Source organism: Chelonoidis abingdonii, chromosome 3, assembly GCF_003597395.2.
Source record: "Chelonoidis abingdonii isolate Lonesome George chromosome 3, CheloAbing_2.0, whole genome shotgun sequence".
NCBI lineage: Eukaryota > Metazoa > Chordata > Testudines > Testudinidae > Chelonoidis > Chelonoidis abingdonii.
The window spans coordinates 85,692,343-85,716,054 of record NC_133771.1 but is presented as its reverse complement, the minus strand read 5'-3'; the positions used below and the strand labels follow the sequence as shown (position 1 = coordinate 85,716,054).

The window sequence follows — 23,712 nt, the reverse complement described above, 5'->3', positions numbered from 1 at the left end:
AGTGAAATGCCCACAGTAATCCCTAAGCGCCTGGAGAACCGTAGAGAAATACCCCTTCCGATTAATGTACTTGGAGGCTAGGTGGGCTGGTGCTAGAATTGGAATATGCATCCCATCCCAATATTGCCCCTCTGCAGTTAGGGAAACCCACTTGTGCAAAGCCAGCCGCAAAGTCATTGACGTTACCCAGAGTCATAGTTCTTCTGAGCAGGATCCGATTAATGGCCCTGCAAACTTGCATCAACATGAGTCCAACAGTCGACTTTCCCACTCCAAACTGGTTAGCGACTGATCGGTAGGTGTCTCGAGTTGCCAGCTTCTAGATTGCAATAGCCACTGCTTCTTCACCATCAGGGCAGCTCTCAATCTTGTGTCCTGGTGCTGTAGGGTGGGGCCGAGCTCAGCACACAGTCCCATGAAAGTGGTTTTTCTCATCCGAAAGTTCTGCAGCTGCTGCTCGTGATCCCAGACTTGCAGGACGATGTGATCCCACCGCTCAGTGCTTGTTTCCCCAAACCCCAGAACGGCATTCCACAGTGGTGAGCATGTCCTTGAATGCCACAAGCAACCTTGTATCATATGTGTTACTTGAGTTGATATAGTCATCGGAGTTCTCACTATCAGTTTGGATCTTAAGGAGTAACTTGACTGCCAAACGTGACGTGCTGGTGAGACTTGTCAGCATATTCCTCAGCAGTTCGGGCTCCATTCCTGCAGACCGAAAGGGAAGACAGAGCGCGCAGCACAAAAAATGTTGAAAGATGGTGGCAAATGTGCGTGGAAGCAGAGGAATTGCTGGGATGCGAACTGATGCATTACGGGGCATTGGGACAGGATCCAGAGTGCCCCGCATCTCCGCCTCCTTCATGCAAGCCAGAGCGCCAGAATGGGAAGAGATGCTGTGTGGGATAGCTACCCATAAAGCACCACTCCCAATGCTGCTGAAGTGCCGCAAATGTGGCCATGCCAGTGCACTTGCAGCTGTCAATGTGGACAAACTGCAGCGCTTTGCCTACTGCAGTCTCCGAAGGTTGGTTTAACTCAAAGCACTCTACATCTGCAAGTGTAGCCATGCCCTTAGAAAGTAAAATGTGTTTAGTGGCAAGCAAGTGGCTTGTCATTTAGGGGTATGATTCTCACTTGGACTGAGACATCTTGGGTTATGTCCTGGTCAGACACTTTTATGTGAGTGGTGATGAGCAATATCTCCTAACTCAGTGACTGCAAGGAAGCTGGGTTACACTCATGCATAACAATCAATCATCTCAAGCAGATCACCTCTGCATCCCAGTTTACAGCTGTGAGGATGTTTGAGAAAACACTGGCGAAAAAAAAAGTAGCTGAATGTGTAGAAGCTACATCCCTTACTATCAAAACCAGCACAGCAATCTATTGGTCACTACTGTCAAAGTTAGACTCAGGACTCTCAGTTTGTCAGACCACTCTGTTTTATTAGCACAGCGCTCTGCTAATACACCCAGATAATGTGAGCAGCCATGCAAGGCCTAAACAGTCTTATTTATACAGATAAAAGATCTGGAGTTAGACAAAGGGACAAAGAAAGCAAAAAACAGTAAAAATCACCTGGGGCACAGCATGCATATCCCACTTCCTTACTAACAGTTATCGATCTAAGGCTAATATTTCACCAATTGCCCTTAAACAGTGCAATTGTTCTATGTTATTGTCTGTATTCCTGACACCTGGATTGCAACATTCCAACAATTTTGCTTAAAGGTACAGACAACGTTTCTTTAATCCTTTCTATTCTTACAATATAATTTATTCTACTTTCACACTACCAACACCAAAGGTATTCAAGGGGAAAGATTGTAAAAGACACTCTGTTAGGATAGTGCTAGGGGTCTGCTATAGACCCCAGGATCAGACTTGGATATGGATAGGGATCTCTTTAATATTAGAGAAAAATATTTTTGGGAATTGTGCCATAATGGGAGACTTTAACTTCCCAGGTATAGATTGGAGAATAAATCCTACTAGTACTGGTTGGTCATCTCTCACATCCAGGAATAATTGGGTCTGCTTTCTTCATCAAATTGTCACTAAACCTACAAGAAGTGATGAAATTTAGGCTTGTTTTTGGTAAATAGTGGGGACATGATAGAAAAGTTAGTTGTAGGAAATAACCTTGGATTGAGTGATTATTTAAATTAAATAGAAGGATAATCAAAACCAGGCCATCAACTGTGTTGTTTTTTTTTTATTTCAAAACAGCAGACTTTGGGAAATGGAGGGAATTAGTTAAAGAAGTCAACTTGACTGAAGAGCTCAAGGATTTAAATGTGGAGCAGATTTGGAATTTCTTAAAATCAGCTATATAAAAACTTGTCCGAAATAAGCATTCCAAGTAAGAGGAAATAACTTGTAGCCACAGCTAGATGAATAACTACCTCAAAAAGGTTGTTAGGAGTAAGCAGGGAGTCTATAGGGAGTGGAACAAGAGGTTGATCAAAAAAAGAGAGCTACAATGTGGAGGTTAAAAAAATGTAGGAATAAAATGCAAATTTCTAAAAGTCAAGCTGCAATAGCCATCACCAATGAAATTAAAAATAGAGGGTTTTTTTGTTACATAAATAAAAAGAGAATAAGGGAGAATGAGATTGGGCCACTATGCAGTTGATGGGAAGGAGATTATATATAATCTGGCTATGGCCCAAGAACTAAATGAATACTTTGTCTCAGCTTTTAATATGGATGATAATATGGAATACGTGCATGAAGGCAGTAAGGCTGATGGAAGTGAGTGTCTAAAAATTGAAATTACCACATCTGAGGTAGAAGAAAAACATGAAGAGCTTGATGTGATCAGGTCAGGGGGACTGATAATTGCCATCCCAGTATACTGGCTTGTGAGATTACTAATGCGGTAGCAGGGATTTGTAATGAATCTGTCTATTGGGAGGTAATATCTTAAGAATGGAGAATAGCTAATGTGATACCTATAATTAAGAACGGGAGGAAAAAGCGATCTGGGTAGTTATAGACCTGCTAGTCTGACCTCAGAAGAATGCAAGGCTTTAGAACAAATTGTGAAGGAAAGAATAATTAAATTCACTGAGATAAAATGGTAAAGGTAATGTAATGCAATTTGGGTTTACTGAAGATTCACCCTTCTTTGAGAAAATAATTGATCATCTTTTTTAGATAAGGGAAGTGCAGCAGATTTAATATACTTGGACTTCAGTAAAGCATTTGACATGGTATCAGATAAGAATTAGTTACATTAGGGAAGTTGGGGATCAGTAGGAGAATTGTAAAGTGGATAAGAAAGTGGCTAAAGAGTAGAAGGCAATGGATTGTGCTGAAAGGTGAGTCACTGGACTGGAGGCAGGTTATTAGTGGAGTCCCTCCCTGTACTGGGACCAAGCTTATTTAATATTAGTATTAATGACTTTGGCACAAAAAGTAGGAGTATGCTAATAAAATTTGCTGATGAGGCATCATCAATACAGAATAGGATTGGAATATTATACAGGAAGATCTGTATGACCTTAATGACTGGAGTTACAGAAATGGGATGGAATTCAGTTGTACAAGGTCATACACTTAAGGTCTTATAATAAAAATTCCTGCTACAAGGTGGGGGGGGGAGGGGGGAATTCTTTCCCCACCCTACATATGGCAGTCAGTTCGGCTCTGAGTATGTGAGCAAGGTGCAGCCCAAGCATCTGAGAGAGAAGGCTCAGTGTTACTTTGGCGCCCTGGCCCATGCTTTCCAGTGTCCCATCTCCAGTCACAGTTGTCCATGATGCTTCAGAGGAAGGAGATGATAATGTGCACTTAGGGTCTAATAATAATGTCTCCTGCAAGATGGAGGTGAATCAGTTGGAAGCAACAGACAAGAGAGATCTGGGGTGTGGGTCAGTCACATGATGGCTGAGCCACCAATGTGATGTGGCTGTGAAAAAGGCAAATGAAATCCTAGGATGCATTAGGCATGGCATTTCTAGTATAAATAGAGACATATTAATGCCATTGTGCAAGGGACTAGTGAAGACATTATTTGGAATATTGTGTATAATTCTCATCACCCATGTTGAAGAAAGATGACTTTAAATGGGAGCAGGTGCAGAGAAGAACTACCATGATGATCTGGGGAATGGAGGGTTTATTTTATGAGAGGAGACTAGAAGAGCTTCGCTTGTTTGGTCTAGCAAAAAGAAAGTTGAGAAGAAGGACTGGAGTTACAGAAATGGGATGAAATTCAGTAGTACAAAGTTCAAGGTTCTGGAACAGCCTTCCCTGTAGGGGTTGTGGGGTCAAACAACTTAACTAGCTTTGAAAGAGAGCTGGCCAAATTTGAGTGTAGTTGTATGATGGGGTTGCTTGTGATGGTAGGGAGCAGGGCTCAGTTCCAGTTTATCTTATGTTCTTAAAAGCTCATGCTTCAGGGTTTCAGCCAGCCATGTGCTGGAGTAAGGATGAGATTCCCATCCTCCCCCTCAATATATTCAGCTTTTTTTAATCTTCTTCCTCTGAAACATCAGGGATGGTCACAGCTGGAGATGGGACATTGTATGGAGTGGGCCAGGACTCTGAGGTCGCTCCAGGCATTCTGCATCTCAAGTGCGTGGCTGGCTGGTTCTTGCTCATGTGCTCAGGGTCTAGCTGACTGTCCTATGTTGGGCTGGGAGGGAAATTTCCCTCAGGTCAGATTGGCAGTGATCTTGAGGAGGCTTTCGCCTGATTGTACAGCATGTGGGTGACTTGTCAGGGTTATCTAGATATTTCACTTGATCATTTCCCTGCCATTCCACTGGTGCCCTATAGTCTCTCCTGTTCTCTGCCTATGGTGCTTAGTAGTCTAGTCTTTCGTGGGCAGCAGTATTTTCATCTAATTTCGGTTATTGGGTTTAGTGTGGTGAGTGGTGGGTGGTGTTAGTGGACTGGATGGGATATAGAAGTGATCAGCTAGAGGCAAGGACTGTAGAGAGACTCTCTGAAAGGAGGCACTCTCTAGAGAACTTCTCATCTAAAGAGGGATTGTTGACTCTGGAACCTGTTCCAGGTCCATCAAAGCCCAGCACTGAAGTATCCTTACAAACTCACCGTGGTCACGGATCAGTACTGGTATTAATGACACCAGAGGCGTATGCAGCCACAATAGAACTGCTTAACCTCTCAGTACCTGCGTCCCTGGCAGTGCAGGAAGATATTCAATCAGTACCGATTCTTTGGTTCCTACTCCGCCTTGTGAGCAGCATTGCAGTATCATTACCATTCAGCTTTTGGTACTTTAGAAGCCAGTGCAATCGAGGTACAACCAGCAATGATATCCCTGGCATCACCGTCTCTAGGATCTGGCCACCTATCTCCAGTTCCAATGGGCTCTGCTCCCCCACTATGAGAGGACTCAGTCGTCTTCCTCAGACTCGGTGTTGTGGTCTTCTGTGTTCCTGTCTAGGTGGGTTGCATAACCTCTGTCAGAGATTTGGAGGTCACAGATCTCACAGAAGTCCCAGTAGTGGCTGCCTCGTAGGGGGCAGTGGCATGGATAAGGGTAGATCCCAGGGCCACATTCTCCTGCTACGACTTCTCTTCACCCACCTCAGTTAGTTTCCTTAAGTGTGTACTGAAAGCTTCGGCACCTCAGGCGATGTTCTCTGGTGTTTAAATACCAGAATCAGTACGAAGCAGCTAGAAGTTGCTTGGGCAGCTCCCTCACCACAAGACACAGAGCAGGCATTGCTGTTGCATCATCTTCCTTATCACCAGATAAACCTGTAGAATCAGTAAGTGACACACCATCAAAAATTAGGGGTCCACATGTTCCTGTACCTGGATGATTGGCTGGTCAAAGGCTGGTTCCAGACTCGTGCTGTCCAGTGTATCCATCATCCTGTGCACATTCAGTGTGCTGGAGCTCCTAGTAGCTTGGGACAAATCAATCCTGAAACCAGTACAGAGAATAGAATTTATTGGGATGGTCTTACACTTTATGAAGGCCAAGGCTTTTTTACTGCAATTGTGGTTCAAAGCACTATGGGGCTTAGTTATAGAATTGAAGGCACATCCTCTGACCATAGTGTGCAGTTGCCTTAGATTCTTGGGACACATGGCAGCGTGTACCTATGCAGTGCAGCACATCGGACTGCACCTCAGAAAGCTGCAAGGATGGCTTGGTTCAGTGTATGCCCCAAGTTGCCATCATTTAGATATTGGTTTGACTACCAATGTTAGTTTTGTCTCTGGACCGGTGGATGGACCCTCAGGAAGTCTGTATGGTAGTTCTTTGTTCCCCGAAAGCAATGCTCACTTTAGTCACAGACGCATCACCCCTTGGTTGGGGGTGGGGGGTGGGCGAGAGTGGAGATGGGACAGGACACATGAGATTTGTAGGTCTTCAGAGATCTAAAGACTCATAAGTGTCAGCGAGTTGCAAGCTGTTGGTCTAACCTGTTCAGACTTCCTTCCACATATCAAGGGGAAAAAAATCTGCTAGTCTTATGTGACAGCACAGAGACTGGTTTTCTGTAAAGAGGCAGGGAGGAGTGTTTTTGCCTCAGCTATGCCTGTGCAACTTTTGCATAGCCAATTTGATTCACCTCAGAGCCGCTTCCCTTTCAGGGGTGCAGAATAGATTGTCAAATCAGATGAGCACATCCTTTTCTGATGACCATGAGTGGTCGCTGAGTCCCGACATGGCTGGATCCGTCTTCCAGCTGATGGGGACTCCCCAAGTGGACCTTTTTAGCAACAAAGGCCAATAGGAAATGCCATCAGTTGTGTTCCCAGGGAAGTCTTAGCCAAGACTCATTGACAGATAAGTTCCTGCTGTCTTGGAAGGCATACAGGATGGAGTTCTTCCATCTGATTCCATTACTGCCCAGAGTTTTGTCCAAAATCAAGCAAGACCAGGCTCACCTCATAGCACCTGCATGGCCTTGGCAACACTGGTATTTGACTCTGCTACGCTTGTCATTCAGACCTCCACTTTCTCTCCTGTTTGACCCAGATATGATTCATAGGACCATAGGCACCTGCTCAATCCCAGCCTACAAGCCCACAACTTGACAGGTGGATAATTTATGGTTAACGCTGTTAGAAAGGGCTTGCTCTAAGTATGTTCAGGAAGTACTTCTGAGTAATACTTCTGGTCCCAACAGAAAGATGTCCCCCTGGAACAAGCTCCCATCAGTCACATTTTAGATTACCTTTTACACCTAAAACATCATCTGGCAGTTACCTGTATCAGAGTACATCTGACAGCTATGTCTGCTTTCTACCCCTTAGCGGACAGTAGATCCCTTTTCCCCAGCCCTATCACCATTAGGCTTCTTAATGGTCTTGGACAGATTATACCCACAGTACGTGATCCTGTTCCTTCATGGAATCTGAACTTGGTGTCGACAAAATTAATGGGGACCACATTTTGGGCCTCTTAACTTTTCTGCTCCCTAGCTACAGAGGTGTTATTTTCAACTGTGATTACCTTGGTGAGGAGAGTGAGTGAGTTGAGAGCCTGGGTATCAGAGCCTCCCTGTACAGCTTTTCATAAGGATAAAGTTTACCTCCACTCTCGCCCTAAGTTCCTGCCAAAGGTGGTGTCTAATTTTCACATTAACCAGGCAGTTTATTTACTGACTCTTTCCAAAGCCTCACTCTCCTAGAGATGAGAAAATTCATTTGTTAGATGTGATGGGAGCTTTAGCTTTCTACATTGACCTGTATTAAGTTGTTTAGGTATTCACTCCATCTGTGACCGTAACAAAACTGCATTGAACGACCAACTAGTTTTCACTCAAATGATTTAATCCTGGATTTCTTTGTGCATTCGTTTATGCTACAAGTTGGCTAATGTGACTCCACCAGTTAGGACGTTGTCCCATTCAACTAGTGTGCATCCAGCATCACCAGTTTTTCTGCCTAAAGTACTTATTCTGGACACTTGCAAAGTGGCATCTTGATCATCAGTGCACACATTTTGCTTCTCATTATGTTATAGTCCATCAGTCCAAGAGAGATGCCACTTTGGGATGTGGTGTTCTCCAGTTTCTGTTGAAGTAGATCCCAAGCCCACCTCCAAGTTGTTCTGCTAGTGAGTCACCTACAGTGGAATAAGACATGTAATCACTTGAAGTGGTTGCCTATCTTTCCATAACTATTCTTCGAAATGTGTTGTAAATATCCGTTTCATGATCCACCCTCCTTCCTTTCTCTACTGGAGTCTATGTGGTAAGAGGGAACTGAGAGGAGTTGGGGACAACTCTCCCCTCTTATACCTGCACATGATGGCAGAGGGCACTCAAACCGTCTTGATGAGTATCACTTAGGAAAAATGTTCTGACAACTGTGCACAGAGCACACACAAATCTATAGTGGAATAGACATGTGCAGCACACCTTGCAGAACAACAATTATAGAAAGATAGCTAACCGTTTTTTTCCCATCAAAGTATTTACTGTACTGTAGGTGTTTGTACCACTGGAAGCATTATGAATCTGGACAACTGTATTAACCAATTAAATCCTTCTATTCACCTATTCTTCTTTGATGTATTTGTACATCTTGCACATAGTTAGTGAGCCAAAATAGTTATGGTGAAATTTTCATAGCTTCAGAAACTCTTATCAGTTCTCTGCATCCTTTAGTAGACATATTTCCAAAACCTTTTTAGTTAACTGAATTTTAGAAATTTGCTGGTAAGTTCTGACATGGAGACAACCTTCTCCCTCCACCCACCCTCTTTTAAAAGTCCCTCTGATTTAAAAAAAAAATTCCTTGCCATTTGTAACAGGTTTGTTTTCTCTTATTCTCTCCAGCTACGAGCTTTGGTATTGCATTGCCAGCTTGGATTGTGGATCAGAAAAATTCTCTCTTGGTGAGTTAATGTAACTTTATGTAAGATCCCATGACACAGCCTTAGGCATTAATCCTGCAAGTATGTTAAACCCATACTTAACTTTATGCATGTGAGTATGTATTGACATATCAGATGTTTCTACTTTCAGGCCCATCATCACTCATTTAGAGTGTATCATTCTTCCCTGTTTCCATGGAGCAAATTTGAGAATAAGAAGTGATTTAAAAAAAAAAAAGCTTAATTGTAATCTTTTTGGGAGTATGGTGCTAACACATGCAGAAATGATGTTGACATGGTAGCCTGGTCATTATACCTTCTATAAGTGTACATTTGCTGTTGCATAGAATAGCTTAAGTCATAGGACTGGAAGGGACCTCAAGAGGTCATCTAGTTCAGTCCCCTTCACTATTGGCAGGACTAAGTATTATCTAGACCAGGGGTTCTCAAACTGGGGGTTGGGACCCCTCAGGAGGTCACACAGTTATTACTGTCCGAGACCAATGCAGGTTCAAGTAAGTATTTGATTGAGAGAGGAAAATCAAAACGTGACAGATTGAAATTTCAAACCACATGGCTGTTTGTTAATGGGGATAAGTTACAACTTGGGCCAGGGAAAAGTAATTTATCGACTAAAAATACTATCAGAATAAAACCATACACAACTTGAAACAGTCTATTTATATCCAACAACAAGAAACCAAACGATTTATGATCAACTACTCACTAAAATCCAAAGCAGATACACAAAACTGAGTAAACTGTACACCCATTAACCGAATATTGTAAAATACACCAACCAGCCACAACAGCAATTAGTACAACGATTTGGCTCTCATATACTGTATACACAACTTTGCACCAAGTAAGAGAAGGGAAAAAGGGAAGGAAGAGGCTAAGCAAACAGAGTATTTACAGAAATTAAAATGCACCTACCACACTCCAAGCGCAGCTGACCAGCAGTACAGACACCGAGAGCATGACGAATTGGTGGGAAATAATCCAAAAAACAAAACGAAACGACACGACATGAGCCGGCAAAATCCAGAGGAGACCCAGGCTGAAAGGGTGATCAGGCCTTTCAGCTAACGTGTGGATACTCCTGCCGTTTTTGGCATGAGACATAGTTTTATTTGAAGACTCTTACTCATGTCAGCGTCTGATTGGTCCCTAGCTCCTTCGCCTTCCAGGTTCCGAGCTGGTGCCCTTGACGTAAACAGGATCTGCACCCAGCACACTACTTTTTTGCACACGACACCGTACTCTTTTGCACATGGCACTAACTTGACCCACAATTGACCAGACAGAAGGTTTAATAATAGGCACATGGCACTATAATGTTGCACACCACACCATAGAGTAGCACACGGCACTACGGTGTTGCACACAGCACCAATGTGACCCCTTGACCAACAACTGGCCATACAGATGCCATGTTTGAGCATAGGTTTAGGGTTGCGACAATTACAGGGGGGTCATGAGCTGTCAGCCTCCATCCCAAACCCTACTTTGCCTCCAGCATTTATAATGGTGTTAAAAATATAAAGAAGTGTTTTTAATTTATGGGGCGGGGGTCAGAGGTTTGTTATGTGAAAGGAGTTACCAGTACAAAAGTTTGAGAACCACTGATCTAGATCATCCCTGACAGATGTTTGTCTAACCTGCTCTTAAAAATCTCCAGTGATGCAGATTCCGCAACCTTCCTAGGCAATCTGTGCAAGCACAGAATCAAATATACATGATTCAACTTTTTGTTCTTTATATAGAGATGTAGCATTTAATTTCTATACAACTTACTGTATCCTAGCAATTCTGCACCCACAGTTTAAAAATCCTTTCTATTACATTACATTGCTACACGTTAATGCTGACCCTTACCTACTTCCTCAAGAATAGAATAACTAGATGCCTTTCCATAAAATCACTGCTTAGCAGACAACTTTTGGATAATTAAAACAACCCATCCAAGACAACAGATAGGCGTTTTAAAGAATGCACTCATACAAAACACTTACTATATTTAATTGTAAATTGAAAATTTCTGAATGAGATCTTGCTTCTGATCCATTTAGCTGTTGTAGCCTTCAAAATCATAAATCTCAAGATGGCTTCTACAGCAATAAATGTAGCTAATTAATGCATATGTATGTAACAAAACTTCTTGTATGAAATATAGTTAGTAATAGACTGGTGTATATCAAATATCTTTCTTTTTAGGTTTTGCTGGTATATGGACTAGCATTTATGGTTATTCTTCCAGTTGTTGTGGTAAGTATTACCTAAACTAAAGGAAAAAATCTTTATTTTTATGAATGGTGGGGAATGAGGAACTCAAGTCTTATTCCTGAAACAGCTTTGTCTACAGTCTAGTAACTGTTTGCTTCCATTTTAAGTGCACTTGCAGAAAAGCTTTTATGACAAAGGATGCTATACCATGGTGCTTAATTCTGTTGAAATTTATGACCCATTGTTTGTAGAATTTGCCCATCTCTTTGTCATGTATTTTTATATGTACACAGTATTGTCAGCCCCAGTCAGAAGTCATGAGTCAGGTCCTCAGAATATTAGCTGAAACATGAAATATTTAAAAACTGCTGGATTCTTTTCATCTGCCTCTGGCTATTTGACTTTTCAGGATTCATTTTGTCAGGCTTTTCTCTGAAATTCTGAGGTTCTAAAAACTTTTTAAATGAAAGTAGGGGTTCTCAGGACTCCAAGAGCTGGGATTTAAGAAGAAACATTGACTATCCTGAAAGTTTACAACACTATATATTCTGCTGCATAGCTTCTTTCCTCATTCCTCACAATTGGGGAATATCTTTCATCTATGGCATTTGAAGGCAATTCAGGGTTGTTGCTGAGCCTCAACCTTGAACAAAGGCTACTCCAGGGATGGAACAAGTTGATGGTTCAGTTTCTCTTGATAACTTTGTTTTATAATGTTCATTTTTGTGTAGTAACAATTTTATTTCAACTTTCAGTTGTGTGAAAGCTTTCTCTCTCTCTCTCTCCCTCTTCCTTGGACACTCACTGTGAAAACTCCCTTTGTGCTCTCCTTTTCCCATGCACAGAGTTTCATATGGAATTTTGAGACGCTGGGTACTACTACACATGGCCAGCTTACAGGCAGCTCAGCTCCACCACTACTGATGGCAGGTGGCTACTGAACCAGAGTGTGGGCTAGGGAGAGACCGTGCTTCTGCTGACCTTATCTGCCCAACAGTGCAGCACTAGATTGTGGCAGGATGTAGGAGGTGGGGGAAAGTGAGCAAGTGGGGAGTACAAAGAAGTGAGTGTATGTGATACAAATAATCACCACATGTATTCATTCTATTATTGTAGTACCTAGGAGCTTCAGTCAAGGACCAGGACCTGATTGTGCTAGGTGCTGTACAGACACAGACCAAAGGACTGTCCCCACCCCAGAAAGTTTGCAATCTAAATATAAAACAAGATACAATAGGTGGAGATGGATGGGGGTGTACAAGGAAACAGTGAGATAATATTGGTTATAGGGAGGGGAGAAGACTTGGGTTCAGGGTATGGAGAGAGAGGATTGGAGGATAGGTGAAAGTAGGGGTAAAGAAAAGAGAAGGCAAATGCACAGAAAACATAAACGAGAGGATTGGGCACCATTTTCTCTTTCCTCTATCTGTCAAAATCACATAAGCACCCCTCCCTTAAAACAAGTAGTATTCTGTTTTATTCCCCTTTGAAAATCTGGTCACACTAGAAATGGTGTTCACGTTTCATATCTGAACTATTTTTGTTTAAAAGTATTGTAAACATTTGCACCAGTTCAAAGGTTCAGTGGGACCTTTATGAATCTGTGTACAAATTCATCAGACTGTTGAGCTTAATCTATTTTGACCATTCATATTCTACTGATATTACAAAGCTGTCTTGGCCCATCAAAGACCATAACTGGCTTATTTAAAAACTCTTGTTCTGCAGAAGCCAAAGTGAAAGGCACAGTGAAGAAAAGGTGCTGTAAATGTGTGTGTAGGGACTGAGAGTAACCTGTGGTTGTTAGGAAGCTTAGGTGACGAGTTTTCAACTTTAGTGACTGGTTTGTATCAGTTTACATTTTCAAGTCTGTCTCTGCAAGAAAAAGAACTAGAAAAATTAAAAATATAAAAGCTGAAGTTGTTGTTTACATTTGGAAGTCCCCCAAATTTGGAGGAAAGGGAGGGGTGGCTGTAAATCTCCTAGGCTAGAAAGGCTCAGCTGTGATGCTAATACATTAGATAAAAATAATTTTTCAGAATTATTTCACCTAATTTATACTGTTGATTAGATTTCTTGAAGAATGAATGCAGAACAGTTAGTATGTTTCTAGCCACTTTCACCTTCTGGTTGACATAAGCTAACACAATCTTGCAACCTTTGGTTTATAAACACTTCAGGGGGATATTTTTGGTAACTTTTTTAAAATGTTAGAACGACCTTTAGTCTTAGAGTTGGTAAAAGCTGATTTTTACAAAACTGAAATTGATCTGACATTGTTCTATCATGACTATGTTAAGATGACAAATTCAGACTCTGTAGGGTGAATATAATTTTTTTGTTTTGGATATGAATATTGGAGGTTGGTTCTGAATAAATCCTGAATTGAAAAGCAATTTAGTTGTGCTTTAATGTATTATAGTATTTTATAGCTATAATTAAAAGATTAATCCTTGACACAGTATATCCTTATTGAATGTCTTAGGGTTCTTGGTGGTACCGATCAATACGCTACAGTGGAGATCAGATTCTCATCCGCACAACTCAAATCTATACATATTTTGTTTATAAAACACGAAATATGGATCTGAAACGTAAGTAAAAAAGGCATGTGAAAAAACAGGGTGAAGTTGGTTAAAGGTACGAAGTTGCCTTTTAAACTCTTTGGGGGTTCACTCTTCATTTGAATACCTCAGTGCTTATATGGGGTGATTAATGTAACCCCATTGTAAGGTTGGTTAAACAGAAGCACAGAAGCTGACTTGTCCATGATTGCACATTGAGCCAAAGCCGAACAGGATTGTAACCTAGGTCTCCATGCCCTCTTTACTCCTGCTGTAAACATGCTGTCACTCATAAGCTTACTGTTGGAAAAATCCCAAATACTAGAATTCTGGGGACCCAGAGTATTTTTAAACATTTACATTACCAAAGAGTATCAGAGGGGTAGCCATGTTAGTCTGGATCGGTAAAAAGCAACAAAGAGTCCTGTGGCATCTTACAGACTAACAGACGTATTGGAGCATAAGCTTTCGTGGGTGAATACGCACTTCGTCAGATGCATGCATCTAACGAAGTAGGTATTCACCCACGAAAGCTTATGCTCCAATACGTCTTAATCTGTAAGGTGCCAGAGGACTCATTGTTGCTTATTACCAAAGAGTTAAATGTAGAATCGGAGGCACCAGACATAATATCATAGCCAAAGTTTCTGTCATTGTAAATATCTGCGCTGAAAGACTTAAACCTGGCTCCATGCCAAAACATGGAATGTCCTTTTCAGATGACTTGTTCATTCAGTGTGTATGGCATGCCTAATTTTCTGTCTACTTATACTTGGTTTTTTAAATAAAAAATCTTTATAGGTAAAGTCTGCAGAACTCTCACAATGGGTCTAACCCCTTTGGAGGCAGAATCAGGCCTATCAATCAAAGCAGGGTGATAGTTACTGCACCCTTGAAGACCTGGTTAGTTTCATCTGTCTACAATAGCTGAAGGGTTTACCAGACCTGCTAGAGCAACCAGAAAACACAATGATTAAAATGGGATTCTCTTTATTCTTAATATTTGACTTCCTGAATGCTGAGAGTTACTGAGGTGTTGTTTTGCCTTGGGGGCTCTGGAACAAGATTGCTGGAAAAACCCTTTTTGGTACTCCGGTAGCTGGCTGCGGCATATCTAGGTAGGCTGTCTGGCAGGAACGCTCACAGGCAAACAGAGAAACAGAAGATTTCAAGGAAGAGCGCAAAAGTGCCTTCATTAACCAAACCCTGCTCATGCCATAGGTTGGCCATGTCCCACTGCTTTTTCACTCTCCTCCAGCTGTAGAGGGATATGAGAGAGAGAGCAGCCCCAGACATGGAGTAACAAGCAGGCTGTAGGGGGCCTCTTGGCTGACCACTTCTTTCTGACCATTTCCTCTGCCTTCTTTAGCAAGAAGTGAATCAGCCCTTATGTAACATTACCTTGCTCACTTTGGGATTTAGTGAGATACCAGGGCTTCCCTATGTGAGGGCTTCCTCTGAACCTCTTTACAGAGGGTCAAGGAGCCTATTAAAGGTGTCTTCACAGCACAGTTCTTGAGTATTACCCCTAACTTGGCTCCTGTCCCCACACACACATCTCTAGCTCGAGTTAAGTGGTGCTTTAAGACTGAGCTAGTAATACAGTGAAGGTGCAACATCTTGAATTACAACAACTCATCATCTAAACTAATCTGCCAATCCAGTCACTGTGTGATGTCAGTCAAATCACTCTGTGTAACTCGAGTGGTGTTTTGAAGCGTGGTTGCTCTCACTGGAGCTAGGCTAGCTCGAGTGCAGTTAGCTTGAGTTAGTACACTTGAGCTAACTTGCAGTGAACTCCACCCATTAGAGATCATCTCCAGAGTGAACTTTTCCAGAATTACTTATTTCTATAGCACAGGAGCAGTTCTCTCTTCAGATTTCCTTTTCATTGCTATCCTATTATCTTAGAACATGGAGGCCACTCTCCCTCTGTACTACAAAGAAATGGGGGGAAACCCTGTAAGGTAAGGGAGAAATGTGAAGATACTCAGCAGTAGGAAGTTTTTTATCTGAATTTCTTGTTCTACCTAATAATCTGTGAATTAAAGTTTTAAAGGAAATAACTCGACAGAGCAGCTTTGGAAGCATCTCAGACTGGCTCGGTCTTCAGGGGTGTGGCTACTCCAAACCTGTCATAATTGACAAGTCTGGTTCTGCCTCGAAGGAACTGCAAGCAGGGGAAAGACGTATTGTAATGGATCTGCAGTCTGTCCTGCTCGAAGAAAGGAAATTTTTGCCTAAGTTATGATATATTTTCTATACTCTGTGATATGTCAAAAGACAAACTTCCTAGCAATACAATAGAGAGAAACTAAACTCTCCCTGCTTAACCCATGCCCTGAAAAATACCTAGAGGAACAGATATACCTTACAATATATGCCAAAGGCAGAAAGGAAAAACTTATTCTGTCGGGCTGACTGGGGAAGTAAAGTAGAGAACCCTTCCCTGAGAGGCCCAAGCCTCCAGGCTCAGAGAACTAGGGACAATTATTTCAATCATCTAGGCAGTTGTCAAGCACAGGTGGTGAGCACAATTTCCTATCTAAATCAATCTGACAGGGGCTCTACTAAAGTTTATCAATATCTATTTACTGTTACCATTGTATTGGAGCACTTCACAGTCTAATGTATTTATCTTCACAACATACTTGTGAAGCAGAGAAGAGCTACTAACCCCATTTTATAGATGGGAAATTGAGGCACAGAGAGGCCAACTTACCCAAGGTCACACATAAGTCTATAGCAGAGTAGGGAATTGAACCTAGTTTTCTTGAGTCCTATGTTAGCACTCTACCCAGAGGACCATCCTAAATGAGATGAAATCAGCATTGTAGGTGGAGAGGACGGTACGTGGGTCAAAATTAACACAAGTGAATAAAGAAGAAAGGACAGAGTTGTGAAGGGCCTTGGAGTTGAGCATATGAAACTTGAACTCAGTATGGTTCACTATTTCACTAGGAGGGTGGTGAAGCACTGGCATGGGTTACCTAAGGAGGTGGTGAAATCTCCATTCTTAGAAGTTTTTAAGGCCTGGCTTGGCAAATCCCTGGCTGGGATGATTTAGTTGGTGTTGGTCCTGCTTTGAGTGGGGGATTGGACGAGACCAGTGGTTCTCAAACTTTTGTACTGGTGTCCCCTTTCACATAGCAAGCCCCTGAGTGTGACCCCCCCCCCCGTATAAATTAAAAACACTTTAAAATATATTTAACACTATTATAAATGCTGAAGGCAAAGCAGGGTTTGGGGTGGAGGCTGACAGTTCGTGACCCCCCCCCCATTTAATAACCTCGTGACGCCCTGAGGGGTCCTGACCTCCGGTTTGAGAACCCCCTGGACTAGATGACCTCCTGCGGTCTCATCAGCCCTAATATTCTATGATTCTATGGTGGCAAACTAGCCTCTTCTCTGCCTGAGTTCTCTCCCCTGTCTGTAAAGGGGATACTAATACTTATGCATCTTTTTGTAGAGTATTTTGAAAACTATATGGTAAATGCAGTAATAAACATTTGTTACTACTAAACTGAATTTTGTGAGCCCACTCTGTTCATGTGTCCTACTGTGCTGCCTATGCATCTTCTTAGCAATTAAAATGTTTCTCTTCCCTCCCCTTTCTTGAGGATTAAGGGACTAAGGGAGGAGATGAGTTGATCATCACTGTGGGCAATGAGAATACTGTATGACTAGGTGTTTTAAATCATCAGAGTTGCTTTTCTTCATGCTAAGGTCCACAGATCCTTTACAATAGGTACTTCAGTCTGCTTGCCAGTTAGGGCCAGAACCAGACTTTACAGTCACTGGCAGAAGGGGAATGCCTCATCTCCTGAAGTTCCCTCCAGTTTTTCTGGTTCTACAGTGGCTGCTGGCTAGACCAGGCTTCTCTGCTGCAGCGTTTTTCTGAAGGAGATTCCAAATTTTATTTTGAAAATGACGGGTCTACAATTTTTAATCTTGGTTTTCAAAGGGGTCCGCATCATTCATTTGAAATGTTTTAGGGATCCACAAATGTGGGGAAAAAAGGGTTGAAAACCACTGTTGTAGACTAACAATTTAACTCAGTAAAATATCTGCGTAATGTCCAGCCATGTCCTATGGCTGCATTTGCCTTTTAAGAGATTGTCCCCTCAGCTCTGCTTTACTTTCAGAGGTGTTTGTAGCAGCTGGTGCTCCTGTAGACTGCAGGGAGATACGTAGGCCAAGACAAACCAGAGGTGAAAGAGAGGTTCTCTGTCTCCTGTTTCACCCTACTCATATCTGAGATCTCCCGGGGAAGCACAGACTTATCTGTCCCATGTGGATCCCATGTCATCAGGCTTGGCAAGATTTGATTTAAAATAACAGAAATTGGTAAACATGGATTTCAGCTGACACTAAAATCAACAACAAAAAATCCAATGGTAACAGTTGGCTTGAGTGCAGGACACCTACCCCCATCTTATGCCTGTAAGGTTGGGTGTCACTGGCCTTGCGGCAGCTCAAAGAGCCCTCTGCATCCCCCTGTCACAAGAGTGAGAGAGAGGTGCTGTGACAGTGAAGTTGCAGAGGGCTCTTTGCACTGCCACAAGCCTGTAACACTTGATCCCTGGAGGCGCAAGGTATGGGGAAGGCTATGTTCCCAGCAGAGCAGAACAGAGACCCCTGTGGGAAAAAATAACAGGAAATAATATCTGGCCTTTCTCCTCGCTTTCATGGAGTGCAGCAGAGTGGATAATCCTCCGTATCTGGTTTCCCCTGCTCACCTGTAGAGAATACAAACTCGGGATAAATGCAGAAAAAGACCAGGTCATAGACTTGTACTGATTGCTCTAGGTGTGTACCTCTCCACCCCTTAAGGAAAGAAGGCCAGCAATCCAGAACAATTTATAGAATCAAATAGTAAAATATATTTAAAACTAAGAATTGAAGAAGACTTTCAGGCAAGAGTGTATTAAGTATTATGAAACTACACTTAGGAGGTGTGCAATTGCCCTAGGCAAGATCTAGCTCAGGGGTAGGCAACCTCTGGCACACGTGCTGAAGGCGGCACGCAAGCTAACTTTCAATGGCGCTCATACTGCCCAGGTCCTGGCCACTGGTCTGGGGGGCTCTGCATTTTAATTTAATTTTAAATGAAGCTTCTTAAACATTTTAAAACCATTATTTACTTTACATACAACAATAGTTTAGTTAAATATTATAGACTTATAGAAAGAGACCTTCTAAAAACATTAAAATGTATTATTGGCGCTCGAAACCTTAAATTAGAGTGAATAAATGAAGACTTGGCACACCGCTTCTGAAAGGTTGCTGACCCCTGATCAAGCTCTATATCTCTTCTCACACGCCTTGGGAAGGGAGCACTTAATGTCCAGAGGCGTATCCATTGGAGCTGTGTAAGAATTACAGGAACAACTGTTGTTCCATTTGTTATCTCTTCAACCCCTGGAAAGGCTACATCGTAATGGAAATCATCCATCTACTTCAGATTGGAGCTGACACTCCCCATCCTGTTTTTAGCTTCAGAGAATGGGACAAACAGAGCAAGGCCCTGTCTGAAACATCTACGTAAGTTCCTAAAGGAAGATTGTCTTCACACAATTTCTATTTTACCATTGTCAGACGATTCTTATGTTTTGTAGATGAATGACAGCCTTTTTCTTTCCCTGACTTCAGTTGCTACCATTTGATCTTACGTGAGCTTTGCAGCATCATAGTAGCAATAACATTGGCGTTAGGGAAGATGGAAGTTCAGTCTTCCTGGAAAATATTCTGCTCAGGGTGTTCTGTACAGAGAGAATGCTGAAGTAAACACACTGAGTAATACAGTTCCTGGGGTATCTTAGAATCTAGACAGTCTCTCTCTCTCTCTCTCTCGTGTGTGTGCGAGGGAAGACAATCATAGACTTGGGCTGAGGAAGAATGCTATCTCAGGTACAAGATCTCATCCCAGGAGAATGTTAACAGAAAATGAAGATGGCCATATTGGAGAACAAGTGGTTTAACAAACAAAATTTCCTTTCTTATTGAAGCCTGTTGCAAATTCTGATCTCAGACAGGCATGCTTCAATGATCTAGAGTTCATATGCTACCTATCCAGTAATTCCAGATATCCTCTGCATCTTGCCCTATCATCTGTTGGCAGAGATCTAGCTCCAGTTGTTTGTCTGCTGCCACAACTATTGAATGTAGAGAGTCAGATTTTTATTTTAAATGGATATTTCCAATTCAGTTCAGGGAATGGGTGCCAGAAAGAGAGCACAGCATCCATGAGCTGGAAGACAGTGATTTATTGAAGTCTTGGGGCACTGCTCCTTTCATGGAAAACAGATCTGTTCTGGTTGCGACAGTCAATTTGTCTCATAGGGTTTCATAACTGGGAAGAATACAATGGCCCCTACCCCACAGAGAAATTCTCCTGTCCTGAGTGGAGCAACAGTTTCCTTTCTCTATGTGCACTGCCTATCTAGGGGGAGATGAACACCAAGATATACATGGTGGAAGTCAGATTAGCAGCATGGTTCCTACATCCGGATATATCTCACTTATCGTCATTCAGTTGGTTAAGCTGGCGATAGATCTATTTGCATCTGGAAACAGCTAATAAAGTGCACTGTGCCCTCTCTTTGTGTCAGGATCTGTGATATGAGGTGGTGAATGACCTCTCATAAAGTTGGACAAGGTCCCAGCTATGTGTGTCTTCCCCTTTTCCACTGCTTCCCAGAACAGTACAAAAGCTAGAAATAAGAGAGTAGCAGTGATACTGTTTCAGCCTTTCTAGCTGAAGAGACTATAGTTCTCAGACCTGATTAACCTAGCATTGGATCTCCAGATCTCTCTATCTCACAGAGATCTGAAGTTTCAAATCTAATCCTCCATCTGGGACCAGACAGGTTTAAAATGAATACTTGGATGAAGTGATTGTTCTCTCACTCACCTCAAAAGAGAAAGCAGCAAAGAGAATTTATTCTTCTAGCTAGTACATAGTTTAACTACCATGTTAAACCAGTGAAACATACCCATAAGTTCCTCCAGGAGGACTTTATTGTGAGTAAAAAGGTGAAGTCTCTGTTGTATAATGTTCTATCATGTTCGTAAAAAGGAAGCTATGTACAAATCCCAACACTAGATGCTACCTGAGGGCATCAATTGGATTCCGCAAGATCACAGAGAAAAACCTTGGAACCTCCTTCTGCTTCTTACAGCAATACCTAGATCAAGCCCCTGCAGGAGGTGTCGTCATATTTCCTATCTAGTAGGGTAGGCCTTCTGATGGCTGCATTCTTCAATCAGCTGAGTGTTTGTTTGATATCGGAAGATGTCTCCAACATACTTTCAATTCAGACAGGTAGTCCTCACCATTGTCAGCATTCATTCCCTAAGTAAATTCAAGAAATATTTCTCCTTTGGTTAAACATCAAAGTACAGTCCTTAGGAGCACTAACACTCTCTCTGAGATTAATCATGTCTCCTCTGTTGAGATCAGCTAGATGGCCATATGACCATCAATACACACATTCATCTCATTCTGCATATTGATCATCCAATCTTTAGCCAAAGCCATTTCCTTTTATTTGGCAGACGTCTTCCCTTGGGCACTAAAGTATGAAGAAGATATTTATATATAATCTACCTCATTTCGGATAGCCACATTTAAAGGCTGATTCTACTGTGTGCATCCTGGAGAGAGACTATCTAAATCCCATTGTAACAGTTCTGTAGACCTTAGCACAAAGAATAATATGAAAATGTATCTGTTTACCTGAAAATTTCCTTTCTTCGAGTAATAAGGTCCACAGGTTTGTCCCACCTTGGAGACAAATGGATCATCCAGAGCAGAGATGGAAATTGACATCCAGCTATTTAGGTGTGGTCATTAGGTGGAATTTGCCATGCCCTGTAGCAGAAGAAATTTTATTGTTTTTTCCTCCAAAATATAGTTAACTCTCTCATGTGGGAAATTAGGTTTGAAAGGAAATTTTCAGGTAAGGATGGCTAAATCTTCCTGGCTTCATTTAAGTAATTCCTGCTGTCCATGTGTAAGGAATTAGTTTTTAGAACTACTTTTTACTGCAAAGGGTTCATCTAATTTAATCATTAAAAAAAAAATCTAGTACTTAACAATATTTGCTTTAGAATTAAAGGTTCCCAGAGACACTTGAAAAAACTAATCTAGTCACTTTATCTTGGCTTCAGACAGAAGCATCCCAGTATAGAGCTGACTCTGAATTTGAAGGATAGGCAGTATAGCTTTACAGAATGTCATGCCTGTGTGTTGTAAATTTTCAACATCTTGACTACTTGAACCTTATCTTGCATGGCTGGGCCTATCTTCCCGTTCCTGGCATTGCAACCAGGAACATGAGGGTCACAGCACCACTCTGGTTTGGCCAGTTTAAGTCAGAGTGGTGGCATGATCCCTGCACCAGGCTGCAAAGCCCAGACTGAGGAGCTGGGCCCAGCTCGACAAGACTGGAGTCACCAGTTCAGGGTGATTTCTGTGAATGCAGAAATCCCTTGCTAAAGCTTGAACAGAAAATGTCAAGTGAAAACAATACTTCCCTCCCGCCCCTCTTTGTACACCACCTTTTTGAACTTTAGAGGGTGCAGAGAGACAGCCCCAGCCACTTCAGCTGATGTGCTTATGCAAACTTCCCCTCACATTAGAAGACTCCCTGCACAACAGCTTCAGCTGCTGTGAGGGAGATGGGACCAGAGACTTTGCTGTCTTTGGGGCTGCAAATATGTGACAAGTCTACTTCTTTTAAAACCATCAGCATGTCCTGCTAGATGTGATATCATGTGGAAAGCCCATCTTGCAGCCCAGAGTTGCTTTGACTGATTTTTGTCAGGTGTTACACCAAAGGCAGCTGTAACACTGGAGGCAGTACTGGGTCTACTGAATATCTTACTCAAAGTAGGGACTTGCTCATGATGTAGTGAGATTGAAATAGCTGGGAGTTTTCTGTTTGAGGACACTGAAAAGTCACTTATCTGGCATAATGGGATCTTAATTTCAGGAAGTGAAATTCTAGAACTTTGTGTTTACTTTGTTGTACTTTGTCCCCAATTATCTTTGCAGGGCTTATAATGGTTTTAGCAGGAGCCTCTGAATTTGACCCTCAGTATAACAAAGATGCTACAAGCAGACCAACAGATAACATTCAGATACCTCAGGTTAGTTAATCCTGAAAGATTCTTCACTATTGTGAGAACCAGAGACTTAAAAGGGTAAGTTGGTTAGGCTTTTAGATTGGCTGGCTGGTTGGTATCCATCCAGATCCTCAAAGGTTCTGGACCCACATTGCTTATTGAAAGAAAACTACGTTTAATAAAACACATAAAGAAAAATAAAATCAAGCAATATCACCAAAGCTAAGCTTTTGTTAATAATATTAAACTAAACTGAAAATGAAGCATTACGACAAATCCAGATCAACAGATCAAACAAGTTAGTCCATATTGGATGGGAGTTAAGTCATCTAATTAGTTATATCAAATTAACACTAAAAATAATCAATCATTAAATTCAAAGGAATAATTTAAGAAGTTGGCCATCTCTTTGGTTACAAATGCCAACTAAAGAATTTTATCAGACAATCAAATCTATAACTTAAATCTGATTAAGTGTCTTAATACTGAAACCAAATTATCATCTGTCTGAACCACCATCTCAGAGCCAATATAAATCTTCCTTCTCAAACTTTAAATCTTGTGAAGTGACTAACCCTTCTCTCCCCTCTGGGTCTCTAAAAGGTATTATGTTGGAACTGTGCAGGTTGTTCCAGTCATGTTCAAATTAGGTCGTCCTTAAGTAACATCAATTTGGAAAAGTCCATCTTAAAAAATTACTGATTTAAAAGTCTTTTGCATACCCCAGAGACTGTTTCCCCACTATATATATAGCAGGGAAACAGCGACTGGGTAGCGTAGTGGTTAGGAGCGCCGCCCTTTGATACGAGAGACTGGGGTTCAAATCCCGGTTGGTACCCAACTTTCCAGTAGGGGTCCTTGGGCAAAAGACCCCCTAACGCTTCACCTGCCTATCTCAAAAATATGAGAGTGACACGAACTAGGAGAGTCATGCCGGCTCGGATGTCGCCCGGATTAACAAGGTCCGCGCCA

The 23,712-nt window shown here is 41.9% G+C and overlaps 1 protein-coding gene across 1 annotated transcript in view; it reads left to right on the top strand.

Annotated features, from left to right (window-relative positions):
• Positions 1-23,712, top strand: part of SEC63 (SEC63 protein translocation regulator) — a 113,821-nt gene that overhangs the window by 46,699 nt on the left and 43,410 nt on the right. The window contains exons 6-9 of the mRNA XM_032781676.2: positions 8,784-8,842; positions 11,039-11,089; positions 13,533-13,641; positions 22,670-22,764. Of these exons, the coding sequence (XP_032637567.1) occupies positions 8,784-8,842; positions 11,039-11,089; positions 13,533-13,641; positions 22,670-22,764 (314 nt within the window). The remainder of the gene's footprint in view (positions 1-8,783; positions 8,843-11,038; positions 11,090-13,532; positions 13,642-22,669; positions 22,765-23,712) is intronic.